This window comes from Desmodus rotundus, chromosome 7, assembly GCF_022682495.2.
Source record: "Desmodus rotundus isolate HL8 chromosome 7, HLdesRot8A.1, whole genome shotgun sequence".
NCBI lineage: Eukaryota > Metazoa > Chordata > Mammalia > Chiroptera > Phyllostomidae > Desmodus > Desmodus rotundus.
Genome location: NC_071393.1, coordinates 74,117,737 through 74,140,717, shown reverse-complemented (window position 1 = coordinate 74,140,717; position 22,981 = coordinate 74,117,737). Strand labels below are relative to the sequence as shown.

The 22,981-nt window shown below is 56.1% G+C and overlaps 2 protein-coding genes across 10 annotated transcripts in view; one reads left to right on the top strand and one right to left on the bottom strand.

Moving 5' to 3' along the window:
- The first annotated feature begins 308 nt into the window (after window positions 1-308).
- Window positions 309-5,245, top strand: ANKRD63 (ankyrin repeat domain 63). The gene has a single exon (XM_053928287.1). The coding sequence runs from the start codon at window positions 1,052-1,054 to the stop codon at window positions 2,201-2,203; it is 1,152 nt and encodes a 383-aa protein (XP_053784262.1). The 5' UTR covers window positions 309-1,051; the 3' UTR covers window positions 2,204-5,245.
- A 1,066-nt stretch (window positions 5,246-6,311) lies between these two features.
- PAK6 (p21 (RAC1) activated kinase 6) overlaps window positions 6,312-22,981 on the bottom strand; it is a 34,812-nt gene continuing 18,142 nt past the window's right edge. For 7 of the 9 annotated variants that reach the window (XM_045201583.3, XM_053928285.2, XM_045201587.3 and 4 more), the window contains 9 exons: window positions 22,827-22,963; window positions 17,125-17,333; window positions 15,622-16,275; window positions 10,649-11,146; window positions 10,402-10,535; window positions 9,919-10,045; window positions 9,688-9,813; window positions 9,112-9,246; window positions 6,312-7,741 (listed from right to left, as the gene is read on the bottom strand). In XM_045201583.3, the coding sequence (XP_045057518.2) occupies window positions 7,574-7,741; window positions 9,112-9,246; window positions 9,688-9,813; window positions 9,919-10,045; window positions 10,402-10,535; window positions 10,649-11,146; window positions 15,622-16,275; window positions 17,125-17,328 (2,046 nt within the window). In that variant the 5' untranslated portion in view covers window positions 17,329-17,333; window positions 22,827-22,963 and the 3' untranslated portion in view covers window positions 6,312-7,573. The remainder of the gene's footprint in view (window positions 7,742-9,111; window positions 9,247-9,687; window positions 9,814-9,918; window positions 10,046-10,401; window positions 10,536-10,648; window positions 11,147-15,621; window positions 16,276-17,124; window positions 17,334-22,826; window positions 22,964-22,981) is intronic. The other 2 variants (XM_045201588.3, XM_045201584.3) reach the window with 2 other exon arrangements.

Below are 22,981 nucleotides of genomic sequence, written 5' to 3'. Positions count from 1 at the left end.
CAGCTACCCTTTCGCCCAAATTACTCCCAGCCCGCCTCTCGAAACCACCCTAGCCCGCTTATGGTCCAGTTCTGCTTTCATGGGGTACCATTTCCTTCCACCTGGACCTCTGGGGGCAACGCCGGGTCTTCCCCGACGGTCCCGAGGTCCGGCCAGTTTGTAAGGAGACTAGGGCACAGACTCAGATGGGAGCAGAGGGCGGGGAGAGAAGACTGTGACTTTTGGATTGGCCCGATCGGGTACATGTGGCCCACAAAGAACAGCCCCCGCCACCGCCCGCCGCCGCCGCTGTAGCCCCAGGGGAGCGCGGAGGAGGAGCTGCTCCCGCACATCTAGGCCCGCGAAGGTGTGGGGGTCAGGGTTGGTCTCCCCCGCCCGTCCTATTCTGACTGGACGGCTTAGCCGGCTTCCAGGGCAGCCATTGCCATGGAGACCCCCGAGGCTATAAAGTCAGGTATCCAGGTGGGCGGCGGCTCCCGCGCCGCTGAGCCCCCCAAGTAAGGAGCAAGCGCCCTGGCGTGGCCCGGCCCCCGCGAGAGGGGAGGAGGCGGAGGAGCGGCGTTAGCAGCTCGAGGAGCAGCGCGCCCCGCCAGGGCTAGAGGCAGGCGCGCAAGGCGGGCGCCACCGTCTCAGCAGGGGAGCGGGGGCTGCCCCGGGTGCGGGTGAGTGGCAAGGCTCCAGGCCAAGAGGGACTGAGGGTCGCGGGACACCGGGAAGGCAGCGGGAGTGTCAGGAGCGGGCCGAGTTTCGGCTCCAGCCGTCTCGTGGTGGGCCAGGCGCGGAGCGCGGCGGAGCGAGCAACCTACACCTCCAGGCAGGCGGGAAGCCCAGGGAAGGAGAAGCGAGACGCCAGGCGTGGGGCCCAGTTGCGGCAGGACAGTGGGAGCCGCGGGGGCACCGGAGTGGAAAGCTCAGGACGCTGGGCCGCAACCGCCCCCGCAGGCAGGGAGCCACGCCAGAGACCCCTCCGAGGCCAGAATCCGGCGGGGCGCGGGAACAGGGGCGCCCCCGTGCGGTGCTGCCGGGCCGCCTAGGGGCGGTGGCCGGTGCCATGCTCAAGCCCAAGGACCTGTGCCCCAGAGCGGGTACGCGCACCTTCCTGGAGGCCATGCAGGCGGGCAAAGTACACCTGGCCCGCTTCGTGCTGGATGCGCTAGACCGAAGCATCATCGACTGCCGCGCGGAGCAGGGCCGCACGCCACTCATGGTGGCCGTGGGGCTGCCGGACCCCGCGCTGCGCGCGCGCTTCGTTCGACTACTGCTGGAGCAGGGTGCGGCCGTGAACCTAAGGGACGAGCGCGGCCGCACGGCGCTCAGCCTGGCATGCGAGCGTGGCCACCTGGACGCCGTGCAGCTGCTGGTGCAGTTCAGCGGCGATCCCGAGGCGGCTGACTCGGCCGGCAATAGCCCCGTGATGTGGGCAGCGGCGTGCGGCCACGGGGCGGTGCTCGAGTTCCTAGTGCGCTCTTTCCGCCGCCTCGGCCTGCGCCTCGACCGCACCAACCGTGCGGGGCTCACAGCGCTGCAGCTGGCTGCCGCCCGCGGTCATGGAACCTGTGTGCAGGCCCTCACCGGGCCCTGGGGCCGCGCAGCCGCCGCCGCCGCGGCGCGGGGCTCCAACTCTGACAGCCCCCCTGGCCGTCCGGCTCCCGCGCCCAGCCCGGAACGCCGACGACCCAGTCCCCGGCGCCTACAGCGGCCTCTCTTGGCGCGCTTTGCGCGAGCGGCCGGTGGCCATGGTCACGGCGGCGAGGCTGGCTCAGGGGGCAAGAGCTCCGGCCGGCACCGGGCGCAGGGGAGCGAGCGGCCCGAGTTGGGCCGGAGCATGAGTCTGGCTCTGGGTGCTGTGACCGAGGAAGAGACGGCTCGACTGCGGGCGGGAGCCCTGATGGCCCGACCACACTCGCCCCAGTCTTCGGGGACCGGGCGGTGGCGTTCGCATGAGGTGCTGGAGGGAGCGCCCCCAACCTTAGCGCAAGCCCCCATCGGCCTTAGCCCCCACCCCGAGGGCGTCCCCGGCCCCTCCGGCCGCTTGGGTTTGCGCCGACGCTCCACAGCTCCAGACATCCCCAGCCTGGTCGGGGAGGCACCAGGGCCCGAGAGCGACCCGGAGTTAGAGGCCAACGCGGTGCCGCACTCGATGCCTGGACCCCAGGCTTGGCAGGCAGGCACGGAGGCCGTGGTGTTGCACGCTCAACGGTAAACAGCGTCGAGGACGAGCCCTGTTCCCTGCACTTGCCTGCCTCTGCTCCACTGGGATTTCTCTTTCTTCCACGTCCTCACTTTCCTGGCAGTTTCCCTCCTATCTGTGATCCCAGAACCTGTCCCCACTGCCAAGATAAGTGGCCTTCTCTCTGAAAGGGATCCCTATTATTTCTTTTTTGTGCTTGTTGGTATTTTTGGTATTCCCTGCCTAAGTCTCAGCTTCTCTGCAGCCTGCCTTTCCTGTCCTGGAGGGGGAGGAGTAGAAGATTGGTTCCATGGGCTACAGCCTTCCAGGAAGGTGGACCCCCTTTCCTGCGCCCTAAGGCTCAGTCCTGAGTCTGGCTGGCTCTTGCTTGGTCTCCTTCCCTCTGCCAGGTCCCCCCCACACCCGAGCAGTGAGTGCGCAGAAGAGCAGACCTGTACAACCAGGGTCTAGCCTCTTACCTCCCTGTGATGCTGACAATAATGCTGCACACGACCTAAGTCCCCTTCCCCCTTAAGTGTTGGAGAAGGGGGGCATGGAGATGGGCCTCAGAGACTTTTGGGCAAGAAGGCTAATTAGGAAGGAGTCTTCAAGAGGTTAAGTTTTTCTAGGGAGGATCTCCTGCCTTAAGACAATGAAAGCCTGTTTTGCGAGTGGCAGAACCTCTGATGTTGAATGCTAGCTGTCCCTTGAACCAGCTTCTGGGTAATTCCAGTTCCCTCTCCTTCTTCCCCGGGCCCACCCAGAATCCAACTTCATTGACACTGTGGCCACGGCCAGCGCGGCCCCCAGGCTGGGCTGCATTTGAGTTCCATCTTTGGGGTCTCATCCCTCATGGCCCAGGTTTATTTCCTCTCACTCTCAGAGGCCTGAAATGGAAAGCACTTCTCCCACCCCCACCTCCTCCCAGCTCCCCATCCCACACGTGGGTGCTCCTGCAGGGTGGAACTGTTGCGAAGGCTTTTCTTCATTGTATTTCTCCCAATCCTCAAAGAACCCGTGTTTTGAGTCTTTGTATATGAAGCAGAAAGCAGCAGGTCTGATCCGAGGCTTAAGAACCTGACAATGTCTCTTTAAATAGAAGCTCCGCGAGGGGGATAATTGACTGAAGTGTTTGCCACGTTAAACGATGGCGCGCGGGAGTCGGAAGCCCACACGAGCCGCAGGTCCGGGTTTAAATTACATCAAGCTCCAGCGAGAGCTGGGAGGGGGCTGTTAAACGGCTCCTGCTTCTCGCTGGGCAGTTAATGGAGGGCAGAGCGGATGATGGATGCAGGGGGTTGAGACCAAGGACCCCTGCCTCTGCCCCAACGCGTGGGACGCAGGTCCGGCCCCGCTTCATTACTGGGCAGATTTGTGAGTCAGAGGCAACCGCAGAGAGGTGGTAAAAGGCCTTTTCCCGGCTTTTGTTGCCTCCCTCCCCGCCCCCTTCTTTGGGCCGGCCTAGCGAGGGGGAACTCAGCGGGTCTGGCGAACCGCACGCCCCAGGGCCCTGCGGAAGCACTAGCACGTGTGTCTGTGCACCCAGCCCGCCAGGTGGCGGCACGTGGAGCTCGTTCTCTGAATCCCGAAGGTTGAGTGTGGAGGGGTCTTTTCAAGAAGTCGATCTTTTCGTCTTTGCAGAACGAAAGGTTTCTCACCAGTAACTCTAAGGAAACTGCCCAGAGGCAGAATGACCTGTGCTGGGAAATTAGGCCTGGGGGTGACGGGTGGCTGATCAGGAGTGGGCCCTGCGGAGGTAGATATCGGACGACTCCCCAATCCGCCTGCCCTTCCAGGCCCGCGACGCCCGGGTCGGGGGGGCAGGAGGGGGGCCTACACGGGACGTGATCTCTGGCGTCCCCTGGTGGCAGCACTGCAGTCTCGCTGTGTCCTGGCGCGGAGTTCGGACTTCTGGTTTTATCTGAGATCACCGCTGTGTACTTCTTCCTCCGTGTGCATTTACCCATAAAGTCTTCAAACTCTTGTAGTATATTAAATCCTGATACTTGAAGTCACTTCACAGCAGTGAAGTGAGGGACAATGAACAAAAAAAAATCGCATTTGGAGTAGCGGGAGCGCAGACCTTTCACTAAAGACCCCAAGATCTTCCAGGTTAAGTCTCAGTGTCCTCAGAGGTCCCGCTGTCTTCCGAAAAACTGGAGCTTCCAACCCGTCCTTCGTGATTTCTGAACCTTGGGACCTAGTGATCATGCACTGTTTTCTTCTGATGAGCCCTGCTTTTGTTTCTGGGGTGCTTTGTCCTTCCCCCACTCCTTTCCCCTCAAACATCTGCCTCCCCTTAGTCCACTGTCTGGGTGGTGGGTAAATAATACAGAAGCTCCTGAAAAGCCAGAAGGAGAGGATCTGGGGTAGGATGGGGGTGGTTAGTCACCCCAAGTGCAAACTCCTTTTTTTCCTGATCCTTGCTTGCTCACTTATTCCCTTTCCAACTATGTTTAATTTTCACGAAGTTTCTAGTGGTGTAAGAATACAAGTATTTTGGCTTCTTCAAAACACCCTGAGGTCTGGGTTGCACATTGTGTTGAAAGTTCTGTATCTTTCAAGTGTTACTGGGGCTTTCTGGTGGAATGTCGCCTGCACCCTCTTTACTGGGGAAACAACCACAAGGGCCCCTCTCTGGAGTTGCGAAGGGCTGGGTAGTTGAAAGTGATGTTTCTAAAAAAACCACAGCTGATCTTTCGCATCTGAACTGAATTGTGTGTCTGACTGACTTGCTGTTCTTGCAGGTTTCTCACCAGGCCCAGCTCAGTGCAAAACTTAAATGTTTCACCACATTTTGCTCTCCTGAACTTCCTCTCATTGTCAGCCCCAAGGGCATTGGGGGCTGGGGTCCTCTCTAGCTCTCTCCACTTTAGAAGAGACTTTCTAAACATTTTGCTTTGTCAACTCCTGTTGCTTTTGTCATTGTGAAAACATACCCATGCCACTGGAATCCAGTACTCTGAGATCAAACTCAGAACTGGTCTGAGTGAGGCGGAGTGACTTACACACATGCTTTTGGAATGACAGTGTGTGGAGGAAGGACTATTAGAACTCAAAAGAATAGTTAATAAATCCAGCACTGTTCAGTTGGGAGAACTGTTCTCTCTTTGCCTTACCAACCACTCCTGACTGCAGGCTCCTTTTGGAGAGGTGGAAGGGTGTACTCGCCCCCATCTCTGCCCGTCCCACTGTGGCTGCTTCCAGAAGGTAAGACTCAGGTACTATTTCTGGCTGAGTTGGTGGGCCTGGGGCCATGGATCAGGGCAGCTATCTCGGTGTGAATACTATGGGGAGCAGGAGATGGTCTGCATAGCTCCTTGCTCCTGATTAAGAGGTTTCAGTGAGCCTTGGGTTGGGGGGCTAGAATGAGCTCTCAGAAAGGAAGTACTGGAATCAGTGTTAGAGGTAGAAGTTTTAAGATAATTTCACCCACCCACCCCGCCCCCAGGACTCAAAGCCTGCTTTCCTGATTTCCAGCCACTGCACTGCTCTTTGGCAACTCCTCACTAAGTCCTTCAGTTCTGAGAACCCAAACAGAGACAGCTTTCTCACCGGAAGCAGTTTCAGGCCCCTTCCCATGGACAGCTGAAAGAAAGTAGCTTTTCCTTTTCCAGGGAGTGAGAAGCAAACAGGGGAAGGGAGAAGCTGCTGCAGAAAGTGGTCATCGGCCCCGGTCGCTGCCCCCAGAGCCCCTGTAGAGCCAGCAAGCAAGATGCATGGCCCTGGCTTTCCTGGCTGGGCCCCTCTCCCCTGGGAAGGAGCGTATTTCTCAGCTCTTGCAGTCTCAGGGGTATTTTCACTTCCTGTTTCCCTCATTCTCTGCCCTCATTTTGGGCCCACACGCCACGAAGGGGATTAGGTTTTCTGTGGACTAGAGTGGCCAGTGGAAAGCTCGTGTTGGGGAGGAGAGGAGCCACCCTAGACACCTACTACAGAATGCCCAGCTCAAAGACAGCCTGGCTCCACTCCCAGAGACAAGAGGAAGTCCAAAGGTTTTGAACACTCAGTTTAATTTAAAACAGGCACAAGTGCAAACAATTCACAAAAGTTTCTAGGGAAGGTGCTTTTGTTTTCAAAACTCTCACCCTTAAAAAAAAAAATCTTTTTTTTCTTGTTTCTTTTTTGACCCAAAGCAGCCCACTAGTGAGTGGAGGAATCTAAAAATATGATCTAGATGGGGTCCAGACTCCTGGCATTCTTCCCTGGGCTTCCCTGTCTCACAACAGCCCTGAAAGCAGGAGGAGGACAAGGAGGCAGGCGCCTGAGGAGGCAGTGAGGGGCAGAGGGTTTGCACAAATGGGGTGCCCATTCTCTGGACGTGGTGGGGCCCCAGGAACTGGTTCACCTCTGCCCCAGACCAGGATTTTGAAAAGGATCCCTGATGTCCTGGTTATTGAGATGAAGCTCACAGGTAAAACAGAGTTTGTTTCCTCATCCTTGCATACTCGGGCCCTCAGACTCCACAGCGCAGGACAAACCTGGAAACCTGCGCTGGATGCGTTAGTCTCCATACAGACCTCTTCACTGGTCGGGTAGAGACACAGGACTTTCGGGGTGGGAAGCCAGACCAGGAAAGCCGGTCCCCTCAGAGCAGAACTTAGTGGGGAAGAGGACAAGGAATCCTAACTGAAGGGGCCAGGCTGTGGGGGTGGCCTTCCTCCACTTACACACACAGGCACACACGAGCACGCACACCCTGTAAAGTGCCACTACCTTGGCCACCAACCCCAGTATTTCTTTTTCACCCAGAAAATGTCCCTCCTCCTCCCATGGCCTGCGAATGGGCTGTCCGCAGTTGGGAGCAGGCCGTGCACGAGGGCATCATGTGTTACCAGTGCGGGGGGCGGGGGGGGCCGGAAGCAGGTGCAGGTGGGGCTGTGCCTTTAGGAAGTCAGATCAAGGGAAGAAGATGGGTGCAGGTAATAAAAACCTTCCCTGTGACCCTCTCCAGACACCAGGGTTGGGAACTGGAGCTGAGAACAGCACATATCCTGGCGAAGACAGGCACTCTGCCCTCCTGGGTGACCTGGGACGCCAGTATACCATTGCCTTTAAAAAAAATCGCAGCAGCTTTTTCTGCTGTGTTGGCTGCAGTGGCCTGAAGTGCTGGTCTCCATGTGTCTTAGAAATATCCCTGTGAAAATAACAAAGGGTCACTCTGAAAAAGGGGTCTCCATCATCCCAAAGGCAACTGGGGACTCTCTTGTGTGGGGAGAGAGACTGAGGGGCAGGTCCGGCCTGGCCCAGTGGGCTGAAGGGCAGGAGGGTGGGGGTGGGGTTTCACATTCAATCTTTGGAGAAAATACTGAGAGAATGAGGCAAGCAGGCCCTGCCAGCAAGCTGGTTGCCCAGTGTTCCCTGCCTGTGGGCACAGGTGGCAGGTGTACTCTGGGGGTGGGCTCAGCAGGTGGAGGTCTGCTTGCGGTAGAGCTGGATCAGGGGTACCAGGCACTCGGGGAGCCCAGTCTGCAGCAGGAAGGGATGGTCCAGGAGCTCCTGGGCCGTGGCTCTCTCCTGGGGGTCCCGCACCAGCATCCGTTCCAGGAAGTCTCGCAGCACTGGGGAAACCTGTGGAGACAGGGCAGTGAAAAAAATTTATGATTTGTAGTCATGTTGGAGCAACCCATACGCCTGGCCCCACCATCATCTGAAAGTCTTAAATTCTTTTTTCTTCCTGCTTCCTCCCAGGTTTAGTACTTCTGGGATTATCAGGTAGGTAAAGAAAATCAGCATCAGTCCAGAAAGAGTGGCCAGTTTGCCTCTAGGGGGTGCTGCTGAGCAACAGAATTAGGATGACTGGAGCCCTGGGGGTGCAGAGCTCCAAATACAGCCCATTCCCCTTTCTCTGGGCTCTCTCAGCATTCATGTTCTGTGGAAAGGGGCATGGGATCGGTATCAGTGATGCACCCCTGCGTTTATCCCTAATCTCCAGCAAGTTGTAATTTTCTCTAGACCTCAGTTTTCTCATCTGCAAAATGGGCTAATAATAAAGTGTGCTTGTTCTGTCTGCCACAAAGGGCTTTAGCGAGGATAAAAAAAAAAAAGAGGTCTGAGATGAAGAAGTGTTTTTAAAAAATAGAAAAGAACAAGGTGGGCCCTGAAATTGAAGATTTCTGTATTGCTCTAAGCCTTAGAGTCAAGTCAAGGACTTATCTTGGTTAGTTTTGAGCCAGTACCTTGAGGTGAGGTAAATCTTGGGCTGCTAGAGAAGGCTGCCTCCTCTGGGGAACTAGTCAACTGGAAATCTCCACTATCTGCTAATGTTGGGGTCAGCATTGGTCCCCCAAAACCTCTCACAGATGTTTCCCATCCAGCTGTGTTAGAGCCACAGGACTTCGACCCTGTGGGACACTTCTCACTCTGGCCACCAGATGGCAGTGACATTTTGCAACCCTGTGCTGACCTGGCCACCAGACAGGTGTCCACAGGTAAGGCCTGCTGGTTTGGGTGGATTTGGTAGAAAAGGGTTACACACACACAAACGTGCACACACAGAGGTTTTAAGGGAAAAACTGGTTCAGATGTGGTCAGGATGTGCCGTGTTGGAAGACAAGCAGATTCACTGCGACAGACCGGGGAGTGCCGTGCCCAGGCACAGCCCCCGTGACGGCTGGGGCTGAAGGGTTCCTGCTCAGTTCTCGCCTCTAGATTCCTCCCCAGATCATCAGGGATTCCTGGCAGCTTTGCTCTCCCTTCTCTCAGGCTCCTGTCAATCTCTTGCAGCGAGAGACTTGTGGGAGTGACTGTGGGAGTCTGTACATAGACATGGCTCCCCGCCTAGGTGCAGGTTTTGTGTGGAGAAAGAGGAGCCTTTTCCAGGAACCCAGACCCTCTGGCTTCTGTGGAAGGGAGAGGCTGGGCCTGGGAGCCCAGGCTCTGGTCCTCTAAACTTCGGGAAGAATGGGGTCTGTAGGGTCACACCTTATACACCCACTGACCTTATGAGAATTTCTCAGCTTGGGTGGGGAGCTGTCCCGGAGCCTCTTCATGGCTTGCACTGGGGAGTCACTGAAGTAGGGTGGCTCCCCATCCACCATCTCAATCACCATGATGCCCAGAGACCAGATATCCACCTGCAGGAGGAGAATGTCCCTGACTCCACTGGCCAGAGTCTGACCCCTGGGTAGCAGCACGCTGCAAGGGGAGGGGAACAGCGGCTCGCAGTTCTCCTTAGTGAGTTAGCCTCCTTCCTGGACACTTGCCCTGTGAGCAGTTACTTCCTGCGTGAGTGACCTTGACTAGGGACACTCTCTGAAAAAGGTTATCACATATGGGGAAGCCTGGCCATACCCCACTTTGCCCTTGAGCTGGGGACAAGCATTTTGGGGACCAGTTTGTGGCAGCAAAGTCACAGGCAAGAGTAGACCCATCCAAGAAGAGACAGTGGGTGGTGGAGTAGGGTCTTGAGTAAGTGGGAACCTGAGAACCAGGGCTATTTTTGGTGGAAGGGGGCCCAAAGTGGAAGAGTTCCCCAGCCTCTTCTGGGAGGACTGGGGGATGGAGGGATCGGTTACCTCAGTGGCATATGGAGACCTGGAGATCACTTCTGGGGCCATCCAGTAGGGAGTCCCCACCAGGGACTTCCTCTTAGGGACGTCTTTGCTGATCTGAGCGCAGAATCCGAAGTCTGACAGTTTCACCTGGGGGTCAGGCAAGAGGGAAAAAGGGGAGTGGTGAGCTAGGAGGGGCCATGCTGGGAACAGGGAAGTAGGGGTGTGGGTGTGCCAGGGTGGGGAGGGCCCTACCCTGCCATCAAGGGTCAGCAGGATGGAGTCACTCTTGATGTCCCGGTGTATGACACCCTGGGCATGCAGGTAAGCCAGGGCCTGCAGCACAGCCTCACACACAGTGGCAATCTGCTCCTCGTTCAGCCTGGACAGGGAAGGCAGGGCCACCATCAGAAGAGAATGTTAGCTTTGTCTGGGCTACAGGACAGATCGGCTGAGAGAGGAGGTGCCCCTGGTAGCAAGCCCCACAGTCCCTGGGTGGTGTGTGCGGGAACCCCGTTAGGGCAGAGCCCTGGAGGAAGTGGGCCTGGGCCTAGGCTGGATACCACCTTGTCCTCCCACTGCTCTGGGTCCTTGGGTTCTATTAACCCAAACAGACAGGGTGCACTCGGGACAATCTTAGAGTTCCCCCAAGTCTGCTGGGCTCCAGGCTGCCTGACATCCCTGCCAGGGCAATGGTGGGGCTGCCAGCACTCGGGGCCCAGCCCTCCAGCTGCCCACCTGACTTGGGAGATGATGTCGGTGAGGGCCCCGCCCTGCAGGAACTCCATAAGCACCCACAGCTCCTCGCCCACCAGGTAGCTCTTGTACATCTCCACCACGTTGAGGTGCTGGTAGTCCCGCATGATCACCACCTGGGGGCGGGCAGGATGCCTGAGTGCTGGGCAGACCCCACTGACCTGTAAGGCCTGGCTCAGTGCTCACTGCCCATCCCAGATGCCTACCCACATCCACCCTCTCCTCCCACCTCATTAAAGAGCAGCTCCCTGCGCTGCTGCTTCCTGAGGTCCATCATCTTGACGGCCACCTGGCGGCCCGAGTGCTTCTCCCGGGCCAGGCAGACAATGCCCGTGGAGCCCTCGCCAATCTTCACGTAGCTATCCAGCAGCAGCCGGGGGTCACCCTGGTCCACCACCATCCTGAGTGCAGCCTTGAATTCTTCATGCGTCACGATGCCCGTGTCCTCACAAGCCAGGGCACCCTTGGCTACTGTGGGGTCCTGGGGCAGGTACAGGTTGCTGGTGCTGATCTGGGTGTGCCGGGTTCGGGGGGAGCCAGCAGGGGAAGACCGGCCTGGAGGAGGGCCAGCAGCAGGGGCTGTGCGGAGGGACTTCTGGGGGCTGCTGGTATCTGAGGTGGTCAGAGGGCTGAAGGTCCCCATGGGCTGGTCTGAGGGCAAGGACTGGGCCTTGGCCACCAGGCTTGTGGGGGAGTCTTTCTGTGGTGGTCGGAATGAGGAGCTGGGCTGCAGGGAAAAAACGGAAAAAAGGTCTGGCTGTGGGGATGTCTGGAGCAAACGTCCCGCAGCAGAGGGCGGGTGCCGGGACACCTGGACACAAGCAAGTTAATAATCAGGGCATCAGGTCAAGTTGCGGCAGGGCCACAAGCAAAGATTTTCAAATGGAGCAGAAGCCAAACCACAGTCCTGCTTGGGAAAGCAACCCCCAGAGTTCCCAGGTGAGCAGACCACACAAGAGCTCTCTACATCCAACTTGCCCGCTCCTGGGAGGACAAAGAAAGCAGAGTCCCTGGGGTGTCCTTGTGCTAGCTAGGCGTTTATTCCTGGGGAGTGGACAGCCAGACCCCAGAGAGGCCCCTGGGAGGCAGTCCTCCCTCTGCGGCGGGGCTGCGTGGGAGTTCTGGGTCAGAGGCAGCCGCTCCCGTGGCTCCACCGACCAAGGGCCCATGCAAGCAGAAGCGTTGTGGCGTTCCCCACAGAGGACCACAGGGCCATGTTTCCATCTCGGGGTTTCCGGGCTCCCCCTGGGCTGAGATATGGTGCCAGAGAGAACTGGGATCAGGAGGGTGGGTCCAGCCAAATCCAACCCTTGGGGCCAGGGATCCTGGGGGTGGGGGTTTCTAAGGGCTCCCCAGAAAAGCCCCTCCACTTGCTCTCAAGCATAAAACTCCTGGCTGGGGACCGCCCACAAGGAAGGGATGGCAGAGCCTGTCTGTATGGGAAGGGAGGGAAGCTGGAGCTGAGTGGCCCCCCACGAGCCCTGCGCAGCCCACCCCTGGAAGCCCTTCAAGGCTCCCCGCCTTTCTAGGCCCAGAGTCTCATGCCAGTCCTACTAGGAAATGACCCCCAACCTTGGGGTGCTCCCCACACAGCTGGTGGTGTGCAACATGATATGAATTATATGTTTTTAAGAGGGGCACGGGGAGAGGGCCCTAGGCAACCTAGCAGGGGCCTTCGGGGCTGCAGAGAGGCCCTCTCAGGGCTCCTCGGAGCCCATCGCAGGTGGTTGTCTAGGTGCCCCTGGCTCCCAGTCCCAGTTCCTGGAGCTGCCGCCACTTTTAGGAAGCCTTCTCAAGCAGTAAGCTTGGGCTGAGCTGCTTGCTCAGGAAGCCCAAGTCTGAGCCCTGGGTTCCCTGGGCTCAGCCAGAGCCTTTCCAGCCTCTGCAGCACCCCTCCCCAGGCTTCGGGGCTCCCACCCCCACCATATTCCCTGGCCTTGTCAAGGGTCAAGCAGGTGTCCCTGCCTGCAGAGAGCTGAGAGCCCAGCACTGCCGTGGCCTGGGACATGGGACACAGGCGACGGGTGGTGCGGCCAGACTTGGTCTTCACTTCCGCGAGGACAGGTCCAACTGTCCCTTCGCTGGCCCTGCCACCTGCCTCCACAAGGAGCGAGCTTTTACTCAAGGTCACCACCAGAAAGGACCAGATGAAACTTGCTAAACTGCACCAAGAGAGGGAAAGGAGACAAATATGAAATTAAGGAATTGTTATGGGCTCTGGATTAATTCTGGAGTTCCTTGTGCGCCTGAGACCTCTTCTCCAGCAGGGAGCCGCAGCAGAGTCGTGGGCGGAGTTACAGCGGCCTCCTGCTGCCTTCCCGGCAGGAGTAGCGGCGCAGCGCTCCCGGCTGAGGGTCTGGGGCTCCACTGTAAGTGCCCCAAAGGCAGAGGCCACGGCACAATATTTAAAAAATAATAAAGCCATTCACTGCGAGTTTAACACTTTGACAAGGGCCTTAAACGCATTATTTCATTCAATTCCCATAACCCTGTGGGCTGTTTTATTATCCCATGGGTACTATTATCACATTTGTAGATGAGGAAATGGGGTCAGAAAGACTCAGTAACTTGCCCAAAGTCACTGAGTAGTGAGGGGCAAGGCCAGACTTCAGCTCTGGTCAGCCTAACCGCTGGCCCCTGTGCATGGTCCTATTGGTGTCGTATATCATTGGCATATAATGGAGTACTCGGTACACAGTAGGGGCTTAACCAATGTTTGCTGAATATTGAGGTCTTCTGACTTGGCCTTTCTGCCTCTGAGTGGAACCACTTCTAAATTCCCCAGATTTATAACTGTCCTGTTTCTTTGGCCTCCCCGCCCCGACTCGATGTCTGTTTTTGCTCTTTAGCCAAAGTGAGTGACCACAGGCCAAGTTGCCTAGGCCAAGTCCGAGTGCTCTAGTGCCACAGGTGCTCCTGCAGCCACTCTGGCCAGCCTTGGCCACTGGCAGCCTGGCCGCCCGGGCCTGGAGCAGCAATGCGGCTAAGGGGGCTGCCGCTGCTGCGGGCAGGCGGGGCCAGCCCTGCGCGTGCTGAGGTGCACGGGGCTGGCTGCCGGCTTGGTCCGCGGGTTCCTGGGGCTGGGAGGGAGGAACAAGCTGGATGCTTCCCATCCATGTGGTGATTTGCCTAAAGCAGTGGTTCCCCACTGAGAGTGACTTTGGCTCTCAAGGGAAGCTGGGCAATCTGGAAGGGTTTTGGGTTGTCCCATCTGCTGCTAAAATCTAGTGGATAGAGACCAGAGATGCTCATAAGTGTCCTACCATGCACAGGACAGTCCCCATGACACAGGATGATCCAAATGCCAACAGTGCAGGGGTAAGAAGCTCTGGCTCAGAGCGGCTCAGAGGTCTCAGCCCTACCTCAGAGGCCTGGCTTAGGGCATTTATCTAGAAACATGCGCCCTAAGTGCCGAGAAGGAAAGCACTCCACTGCATTTGGAACTGTGGTGTCTCCAAGCTCAAGACAACCACCACCTCCCTCCATGGGTGCGGGCCGGCCCTGCACACCCAGCAGCAGGGCCCGTGGTGGGTGCCCAGTGAAGTGTGTAGGCACGGGCGGGCGGGCAGGCTGGGTGGGCAGCCCTCAGCTGGCTGTGGGGTGTTGCCAGGAGCCCAGAAACATGCGTGTCGGTGCCCAGCCTAGTGCTGACACACCCTCTCTCCAAGTCCCTGAAGCCCTCCAGAAGGACTCCCAAGAGAGAGGGAGCAATCAAGCTCCCATTGCCACCTCCCTGGCAGGGCGCACTGTGCTGCTCCTGCCTTGGATTTCTGGGGAATGTCTCCCCAGGGGCACAGACTTCCAGACCCCTCAGCTCACAGACACTCTCGTTCCTCACACAGAAGGATACATTAAACCACTTCTCATCTATTTGTCCCCCAGGCCTCCACCCCACAGGGGAGTTGGGCCCACTGTTCTTTGTCCCAGTGGCCTGGGAGGGGGGGGCGGGGTTGGTGGAGGGGTGGGCTGGAGGGCACAAGGCCCAGAGCCTTCCCTCGGTGCCTTGGGCCAGCAGTGACTGAGAAAGGCTGAAGGTGCAGGCCACTCCCCAAACTCCCCACCCATGTTCAGGCACTGAGAGGGGAGGACCAGGTCTGTCCTCCTCCTGGGAGGGGAGCTTCCGTCACGGAGCCTCAGAGTTTCTTAGGTCTGACTTTGAACCCTCAGGCTGCTGCCCAAGCTCATTTCTGCCCGTCCCTCAGGAAGGAGCTGGAGAATAGGTGGCTGCCAAGACAGCGAAGTCTTCCTAAGCGCCCGCCTCCCTGACTCACGAATGCCACCTGGGGGCTGCCTCACCCTCTCTGAGTCAGTCTTCTCATCTGCCAAATGGGAAATGATGTTACTGTCACCACAGGCAGGATGTCACACGGCACGTAAGAAGCAAAACTGTTCTCCTCTGCCTGCCCAGAAATGTCACCATGAGGTCTCCCTTCACTGCGTCCTTTTAATAAGAAAAATATGTGCATTTGAGACTGTCGCATAGGCCAAAAGTCGGTTCTCCGGCTCCCTCCAGACCCAGGCAGATTCAATCCTCTAGCTTTTCATATCACGCACGAACTTGAAATTGATCACTACATAAATATTAAACAAAACCACCACCACTGAGAAAAGGGCAGGCAGGCAGGCATCCTCACTAGAGGCGGGAACACTGCTGAATGCGGGTTGGGAGAGGCAGTGTGGGGGCCTCTGGGACAAGTGAGGGATGGGGTTGCCAGAAGGTCCGAGAAGAGGGAGGCAGAGAGGCCTCGCCCTGCCCAGGGCCAGAGCCCTCATCTGCGCTGGGGCCTGGCTGGGGGCTGCTGGGCACCTGGGACAGGTGGAGGTCTGGGCTTCTGTGGTTAAAGATGCTGTTTCTTCAGGGGGCGTCTGCCAGCCAGTGTGGTCCACCTAGACACACCCCAGAGGGCAGGGGTGTGAACTGCTTGTACCACAAGCCCCTCTGAAGCATCCCCTGGAAAACTACCTGGCTTACAACCTCTGACTCGCACACGTGAAGCCTTTGGAGGAGGAGGGCTGAGTTGGTTCAGGATAGAACCCTCAGTCGAGGCTGAGCTGATTTCTTGATTATTTCGTTCCCGCAGGCTGTCCCCAGCCCAACCTGGTAAATGGGGAAGGCCAGGCAGGGCCCGAGTCCCTGACATACTCCCAAGGCCAGCTCCGGGGCCTGCCGAGAGTGGCCCCAGAGGGCAGCCCCCGACATACCTTGCTCTGTGGTGGGGGGCCTGGCTTGCTGCTGCTCGGAGGGGCCGTGGCAGGAGTCGACAGGAACATGCTCCGGAACAGCCTGTGCTTCAGGCTGCTCTCCTGGGTCTTGGGACTGGGGCTGCCCTCCCCACCTGGCCTGCCCGTTGCCGAGCCCACAAGACAGGACTGTGGCCGGGCCTCCTCGGGATCACGCCTGGCAGCCTTGGTCCCACGCCTTCCAGCGGCTGCAAGGGGCGAGGTGCTGGGTGGGGAGCTCTGCAGGCAGGCGCCCAGCTGTAGGCAGCGCTGCGTGGCACCCTGGAACTCAGTGGGGCCCAGGGACTGTGCTTTGGTGGCCAGGCCATTGGGCAGGAGCCGTGGGCTCTGTGGTTCTGGCCATGGCATCTGCTGGCGGGCTGCCGGTGTGACCCCATTGCAGCTGAGGTAGAGGCTGTGGGGGTCAGTGCGCTCAGACTGGGGGCTCTGCAGGTACATGTCCGGGTCAGCAGCCCAGGGCTCCTCCCCTAACAGCCCCAGGGACTGTGCCCGCCGTCGGCTGGTGGGGCTGCGCCCACGCAGGGTGTTGGAGCTGCTGACTGACAACTTCTGGATGTCGTTGAGCAGCCCCGAGATGTAGCCATCCATGGGCACAGAGCTGCCCCGCACTACAGTCTGCAGGTGAGAGCAGAAGACAGGGGTGAAAGGCCTGTTCTCGACAGCGAGGGGCAGCCTGGGGCCCTTGAGGAGGAACACCTAAGGGCCTTGCCTGCTGTGTCATCCATCCATTCCTCAATTTTCAGTCACTTACCTGGGCCTGTGGCAGGTCAGGCCTGTGCAGGAGCAGAAATAAAGGGAAAAGGCCCATTTCCATGTGACTCACAGTCCAGCAGGGCACTCAGGTGAGGAACCATGGGTTACAATCCAGCACGCCGAATGGTGTGGGCAGCTGAGGCTGGGGAGCTGAGGGGAACCACGGGGGTGGGGCACTCACCAGGCCCCACCCGGGGCCCCCTGCCATCCTCTAGCTCTGCCTGTGGCCTTCGGGAAGGTGTGCAGAGCTCGCCGAGGAGGCAGGGACCGGTCCAGGGCTCTCTTCCGCATATACTGGGTTTGTGGCCTCTAAATCTTGACCCAGCCCCTCTCAGGCTCTTGTCTCTATGCTTTTTGACCCACACAACTAAATCCCCTAGTCCCACAGGGGCTGCAGGTCCAAATACTGCATGGGCACCCTTCCTACTAAAAGATTATTTGTTCTTATCTGAAATTCAAATGTTATTGGGCATTCTGTATTTTTATGTGCCATATCTGGCAACCCTTCCCTTTAGAGGACTCCCCAGGGTCTTCCTCCCTGGGTCACCTGGGTAGCGAATGAGAGGCTGATTAACAGGGAATAAACAGTGGCTAATTGATAGTTGGTAATTAGGTGGGTCCACCAGGTGCCTTTGTGGTTTGGCCAGGCCCAGGCGTCGGTACAGCAGGAGAAGCTGAACTTGGCCTCACCATCCCCACCCCCCACCTCACCTTCATGGGCTGGAGTTGCACCCGCGTGATGCGCGAAGGGTCCACCACAGGCTTGGGCCGCCGGAGCGTGTCCAGGATGTTCTGCCATTGAGGGGGGAGGCCCACGAACTTGCCTTCTTTAGGGTCAAAGGAGGTGTGGACGCGGTGCTGGAAGTTCTGTGGGGCTGAGATCTCAGGGCGTTTCTTCTTTTTCTTTCGGAACATGGTGCCTGTGTGGGGAGGATCAGGCTGAGCTCCAGCCGGGGCTTCACAGGGGCCTGGCCCCGGGAAGCAGGGGTGGCTGCAGGGGGTGCAGGGGCACCAGGTTCTGGGTGCTTTCCCCCCAGCGCATCTCCCATGCCTGGGCCCAGGGCTTCCTCTCACCTCCCATCCCACTTCCTCAGGAAAATGGACAGCCTCCAGCACAGGGGGCCCAGAAAAAACCAAAAGTGCCATATAAGCCAACACAGACAATAAACAAAGAAAAGAGGTGCCTGTCTTCTTGTCTGTGCCAAGTCCCTGTCGAGCAGGCAGACTCTGGGGTACGTCCTTACATAAGAGTCAAAGCCCATTGCAGAAATCACCCACTGTCAAAGAATTAAAACCAGCGCAAAGAGGGAGGAGAGCCGGCAAATGCATGTTATGAAGTGAGTATGACCTTCATTCTTCCACCAAATAAGCAGAAGAAAAGGAAAGTATGAACCAATCTCACTTATGAACATAAGTGTAAATCCTAAACAAAACTAGCAAGTTGAATCCAACAGTGCGTTAAGGTTTTTGTTGTTGGGTTTTGTTTTGCCACGATCAGCTCGGGGTGTCCCAGAAGGCTCAACACAGAAGGCCTGTTGACGTGGCCCACGACTTTCCTAAAGGCCAGCCTGCCGAGCCACAGATGTGCTGCCCAGCCTGGGACCCTGGTGTTACCAGGTACTTGGCCCAGATTCTGGAAAGCCCCGAGGGGCAGCTGTCTCAGGGGTAAAGCTCTCCAGGGGAGAGAGAGCCCCGCTCCCCTTGGGCTCCTTTCTCTGGGTCTCAGAATGCTGACTTACAAAACATCACTTGCAGTGGCACCTGCCTCCCTCTCCTTGCTGCTCTGGGGTCTAGCTGAGACCCTGGGGGGCTCCCTCAGCAGCTCAGAGCGACGTCCATGTGGACTTGAGGGAGGGACACTGGAAACCCAGGAGGTAAAGTGACTCTTCCCAGGTGCTGCTCCAGCCTCACCTTCAGGGGGTCTCTGACTGGGACCACATGTGATGGAGGTCAGGGTCACAGGTCACTTTGTTCTGACATGACTCAGAATAGCTCAATGGGTTTTCAAATCTTTTTTCTTTAGTGTGGTAAATAAAATACACTTAGTGGGTGCTTATGTCACCTGGAAAGGTCACTTCTAGGTTTTAGGAAAAATGTTTGTTTCTTGAATGTTCACATCATTCACCTGTCCATAGATCTGGGGGACCTTTGGATACTGGGGTGTTTTCTTTTGGATTTTGCTCTGGAACAGCATTTTCCAGGCACTTTAGCAGGTTCTGGAGAAGGTCACAGATCCGGGAGGCAGCTGGCACCCACTCAGGACAGCCGTGGGATTGAGTAGCCACAGCTTCCCCACTAGAATTCACCAAGTGTGGGTCAGTCAGAATCCACGTCCTATCCCTTGGAATGTCAGCTACTTTCCAGGACCTTGAGGTTCAGGAGTCCACCAAACACACCCTATGGGCAAAGCCCCCCGTGTGGGACCCCTGAGGACCAAGGACTTTGGGGTCACATACACCTGTCTGAGTTGCAAGTGAGCTGTGGGGGTCTCCCACTAATCTGGGAGACTTGGAGCAAGTTCCCTGAATGGTCTGGGCCTTGGCATTCTTCATCGGTAAAACGGGGGTGATGGGAGATCTCACACAGTTTGGGGAGTATTACGTGAGCAGACTGCTGTGCCACTTCTCTGTCCCTGCTTCTAAGGTCAGGTCCCTACAGATGGGGGGACGTGAGCAGATACTAGCCTGGGAGCAACACGAAACTCCAACCTCAGCTTCCCTGTCAAAGGGCCAGGCCTGCCTTCTGGGACCTCAGGCCCTCAACACTTCTCCACTACGTTGATTCTTGATGGTTTGGTAAAACTTGACCTCCTCCCTCTCAGCTCTTGGCTATAGAAGAGTCTTTATCCCTCTGTCTGTCCTCACAGCGTCTGAGGTAGACCCTCTATCCTGGGCTTAGCTTAGCTTAGCTTAGCTGATGGTTTCACCCTGCTCCCCCACTCTATTAACTTCCCTGGGATGCAGGGACACACCCCAGAGTTAAAGACGAGCTGGCTGATACTTCTTCCCCCCAGAACATCCCTCTCCCTGATGCCCCTGCCCTGCTGAGGGCCCAGGTTTTGCAGGAGACAGCATCTTTAGCAAATCATCTAAACGACTCTGGGATCCCTGAGGCTACCCCAACAGTGGTTTCAGAACACTCTTCACAGTGGCAGAAAGGAAGGCTGGAGGAAAATAAAGATGGTCAGGTGTTGTGGAGGCAAGGGTGGGGGCCGGCTGAAGCAGTGACTGAGCTCAGGCTATGGGCTGAGACGAGCAGAGATTTAGAAGTCAGAGCCAGTCACTCAGCTAGTGGGCAGTCCACACCTACCGGGAGCCTGCCAGGACTCTTCCAAAATGCGGTGAAGTCTGGGGGAAAAGCTCTGCCTACAACTCCTGTGCTTAGGTAAGTGAGTTGAGAAGGCCTCCAATTCAAGGTCAATATAAAAAAATCAGCTGTAGCCCTGGCTGGGTGGGTCAGTTGGCTGGAGCGTTATCCCGTACACCAAATGGTTGCCAGTTTGACCCCTGGTCAGGGGACAGATCCAGGCTGCAGGTTCGATTCCCAGTTGGGAGACACTTACAGGAGATAACTGATAGATGTTTCTCTCTCTTTCTCTCCCCTCTCTCCTTGCTCTCTAAAATCAATAAACATATCCTTAGGTGAGGATTAAAAAAATAAGAAATCAATTGTACTTTGACATACCTGCAACAAAGAGAAAATACAATTTTAAAAAAGATTCTGTGATATAATGGGAAATAGAAATCTGGTCATGGTCCCTTGTTCCTGGCACACAGCTCCTAAACCTTTGGATTCCCCAGAGTAACAAGAATGTCTGTCAAGCTTTCAGCTTCCCCTGCCCCCACCTCTGGGGAGGGGAGAAGGGCTGGAGACTGAGTTGATTACCAATGGTCAGTGATTTAATCAATCGAGCCTGTGTAATGAAGCCTCCATAAAAACTCCTGAACGGCAATGTTCAGGGAGCTTCTGAGTTGGCCAAGCATCCAGGTGCTGGGAAGGTGAGGCGTCTGGAAAGGACGTAGCAGCTCCATGCTCCAGGCTACCTCCCTACACGACTCATCTCTCCATCTGAGTTGAATCTTCCTGAGCTGTATCTTTTATAATGAGCTGCTAAGAATAAGTAAATAGTTCCATGAGCTATTCTCACAAATCTGAACCTGAGGAGGGCATCATGGGAACCCTTGTTTTTGTGGCTATTATGTCAGAAGCACAGGTGGCCCACGACTGGCAACTGGAATGTGAAGTGGGGGCAGCTTGGGAGGCTGAGCCCATGGGTCTGTGCTTCCTCCAGGACGTCAGTACCGGAGGTGAACTGAACTGAACTGTTGAGCACCCGGTTGGTGTCGGAGCTGGAGAGAAGGCCTCAGGAAGGAAAAACTCTCTCATTTGATGTCAGAAGTGTTATCGGGGAAAAGAACCCTCAGATACCACTGAACATTTTACATTAAATATATCGAATACCTACGAAAGAATCTAATCAAAGATGTGTAAGTTTTCTACATTAAAAAGTGTAAAATAATTAAAGATATTAAAGAATGTTCATAAACCGAAAGACTCAATATTGTCAAGATGTCAATTATTCCAATTAATTTACAGATTTAGTTCAATGTCAATCAAAATCTCAGTGTATTTTGTTTCGTGGGAATTGACAAATTGATCCTAAAATTTACAGAGAAACATAAAGAACCAGGAACAGCCGAGACAATCTTGAAGAACGAAGCTGGAGGATTATGCTTCTAGATCTCGAGGGTTACTGGAAAGCTATGTTAATGAATACATACGAAACTGGCACGAAGATTGATGAGCAGACCAATGGAATAGAAGAGAGTATCTAGAAATAGACTCAGTCATATCAGGTCACTCAGTTTATGACAAAGGTGCCACCGCAGTATGGTGGGAACAGAGGACCTTTTCCATAAATGCAGTGAAGCAATTAGATATCCACATTAAAAAAAAAAGGAATCCTGAAAAATGAATTCGTATCATCCCTCAAAAATTAACTGGATCTCAAAGTGAAGGATAAAATAATAAAGTTAGTAGGAGTGGGGTGGGGCCAGGGGAGGGGGAACCCAACGTCTGGACATCCCTGCCCGGGGGTCACCTGTGAGTGACTGTGTGGAGCCCAAGTTTGGGGGTGTCTCCTGAAGCCTCTGACCTGCTGGGGCCAAAACCTGTCCACACCCAGGGGTCCCAGAGGCAAATTAAACTACCTGGTTTTCGTTTTCCAATGCATAATTTTTTAAATGTTTATAAGGGTTTATTTGAGCAAACTACAACGTACGCCAGGGAGAAGATCTCACAGGACCCGCAGAATAGCAGTTTGTAGTTCCTTCTACGCATTTGACATTAAGGAGGGAGAGTCAGAACAGGAAGGTGGGAGGACGCAGAGGGGGACTGTGTTACAGGACGGTTAAGATCAGGTGCTCTCTGGTTTTAGAAGGAGGGGCTGAAAGGGGGTGTTTCAAAGCTGTGTCAACCAGGGCCCTACAGGAACAATGCACAGGGTCTGCTTAAGGCCCTTTTACTAAAGAAGTTATGTGCCTGGGGCGGGCCTCCCCACCGTCACCTGCCCAGTTAGGGTTTATAATCAGGTCGCCCTGTGAGGTCACTTTCCACAGAACCCCTTTTTCTTCCACATCAAAGCAGAATTCTTGATGTCACAGGTTAGGAGTATGGCTTCTTTCTAAAGATTTCACCGAGATTGATTTGTAATGTAGTATGAATGCAATGAAGGTTGAAGGAAATACAGCAAAATATTATTATTGAGTTTGACTGATGGGCTACAGGTGATTTCCTCCTACCCCATCCTTTTCTTTTCTTTTCTTTTGAGAGAGAGAGAGGGAGGAAGGGAGGGAGAAAGAGAGGGAGAGAAACATCCATCGGTTGCCTCTTGTACGTGCTACGTGCCCTGACCAAGACCAACTCGCCACCCAGCCACGTGCCCTGACCAGGAACTGAACAGCAACCTTTCACTCTGGGGGATGACGCCCAACCAACTGAGCCACACTGGTCAGGGGAACCCCATCTTTCTACTCTTCTCAATTTTCCTCAAAGACAACAGACTGCTTCACTAAAGAAAAGGGGGATCCATGATGACTGAGCTCCTAAGAGCCATTTGCCTACTCAGGTGTCTAATGCTGCCGAGTCATCGGGACTGAAACACCTGAGGCGCGAGCATCCTGCTTCCTTCCAGCCACAGCGCCCATGCCCTGGGCACCCACCCGCCGGCCCAGAGAGGGGCCCTCAGGTTGCTGTTTCTAGTTCTCCATCTTCCACCCCAGGTTCCTACCTCAGACCCAGCCCAAGCTCCTCGGGGCTGAGGGAGAGTGGTGCTGTACCAGCCCTGAGGGTGTAGTGTTAATGCAAATCAGGCCACGCCAGCGTCCTTACAGTGGCCACCCCCAGATTCTCACCTCTGCATCCACACTCAATTCATCCAGTAGAGGCACTTTCCTCAAAGACGGTACCCTGAGGAGGAAGGAAGATGATTTTTCCTCAGAGAGCCAGTCAACCTTTCTGTCTGACTTGGAAGTGATGTGGGCCTTGGACTCTGCAGGAGAAATGGACA

Coding starts and splice junctions, on each gene's coding strand:
- ANKRD63 (XM_053928287.1), top strand. CDS start 1,052: ATGCTCAAGCCCAAGGACCTGTGCCCCAGAGCGGGTACGCGCACCTTC.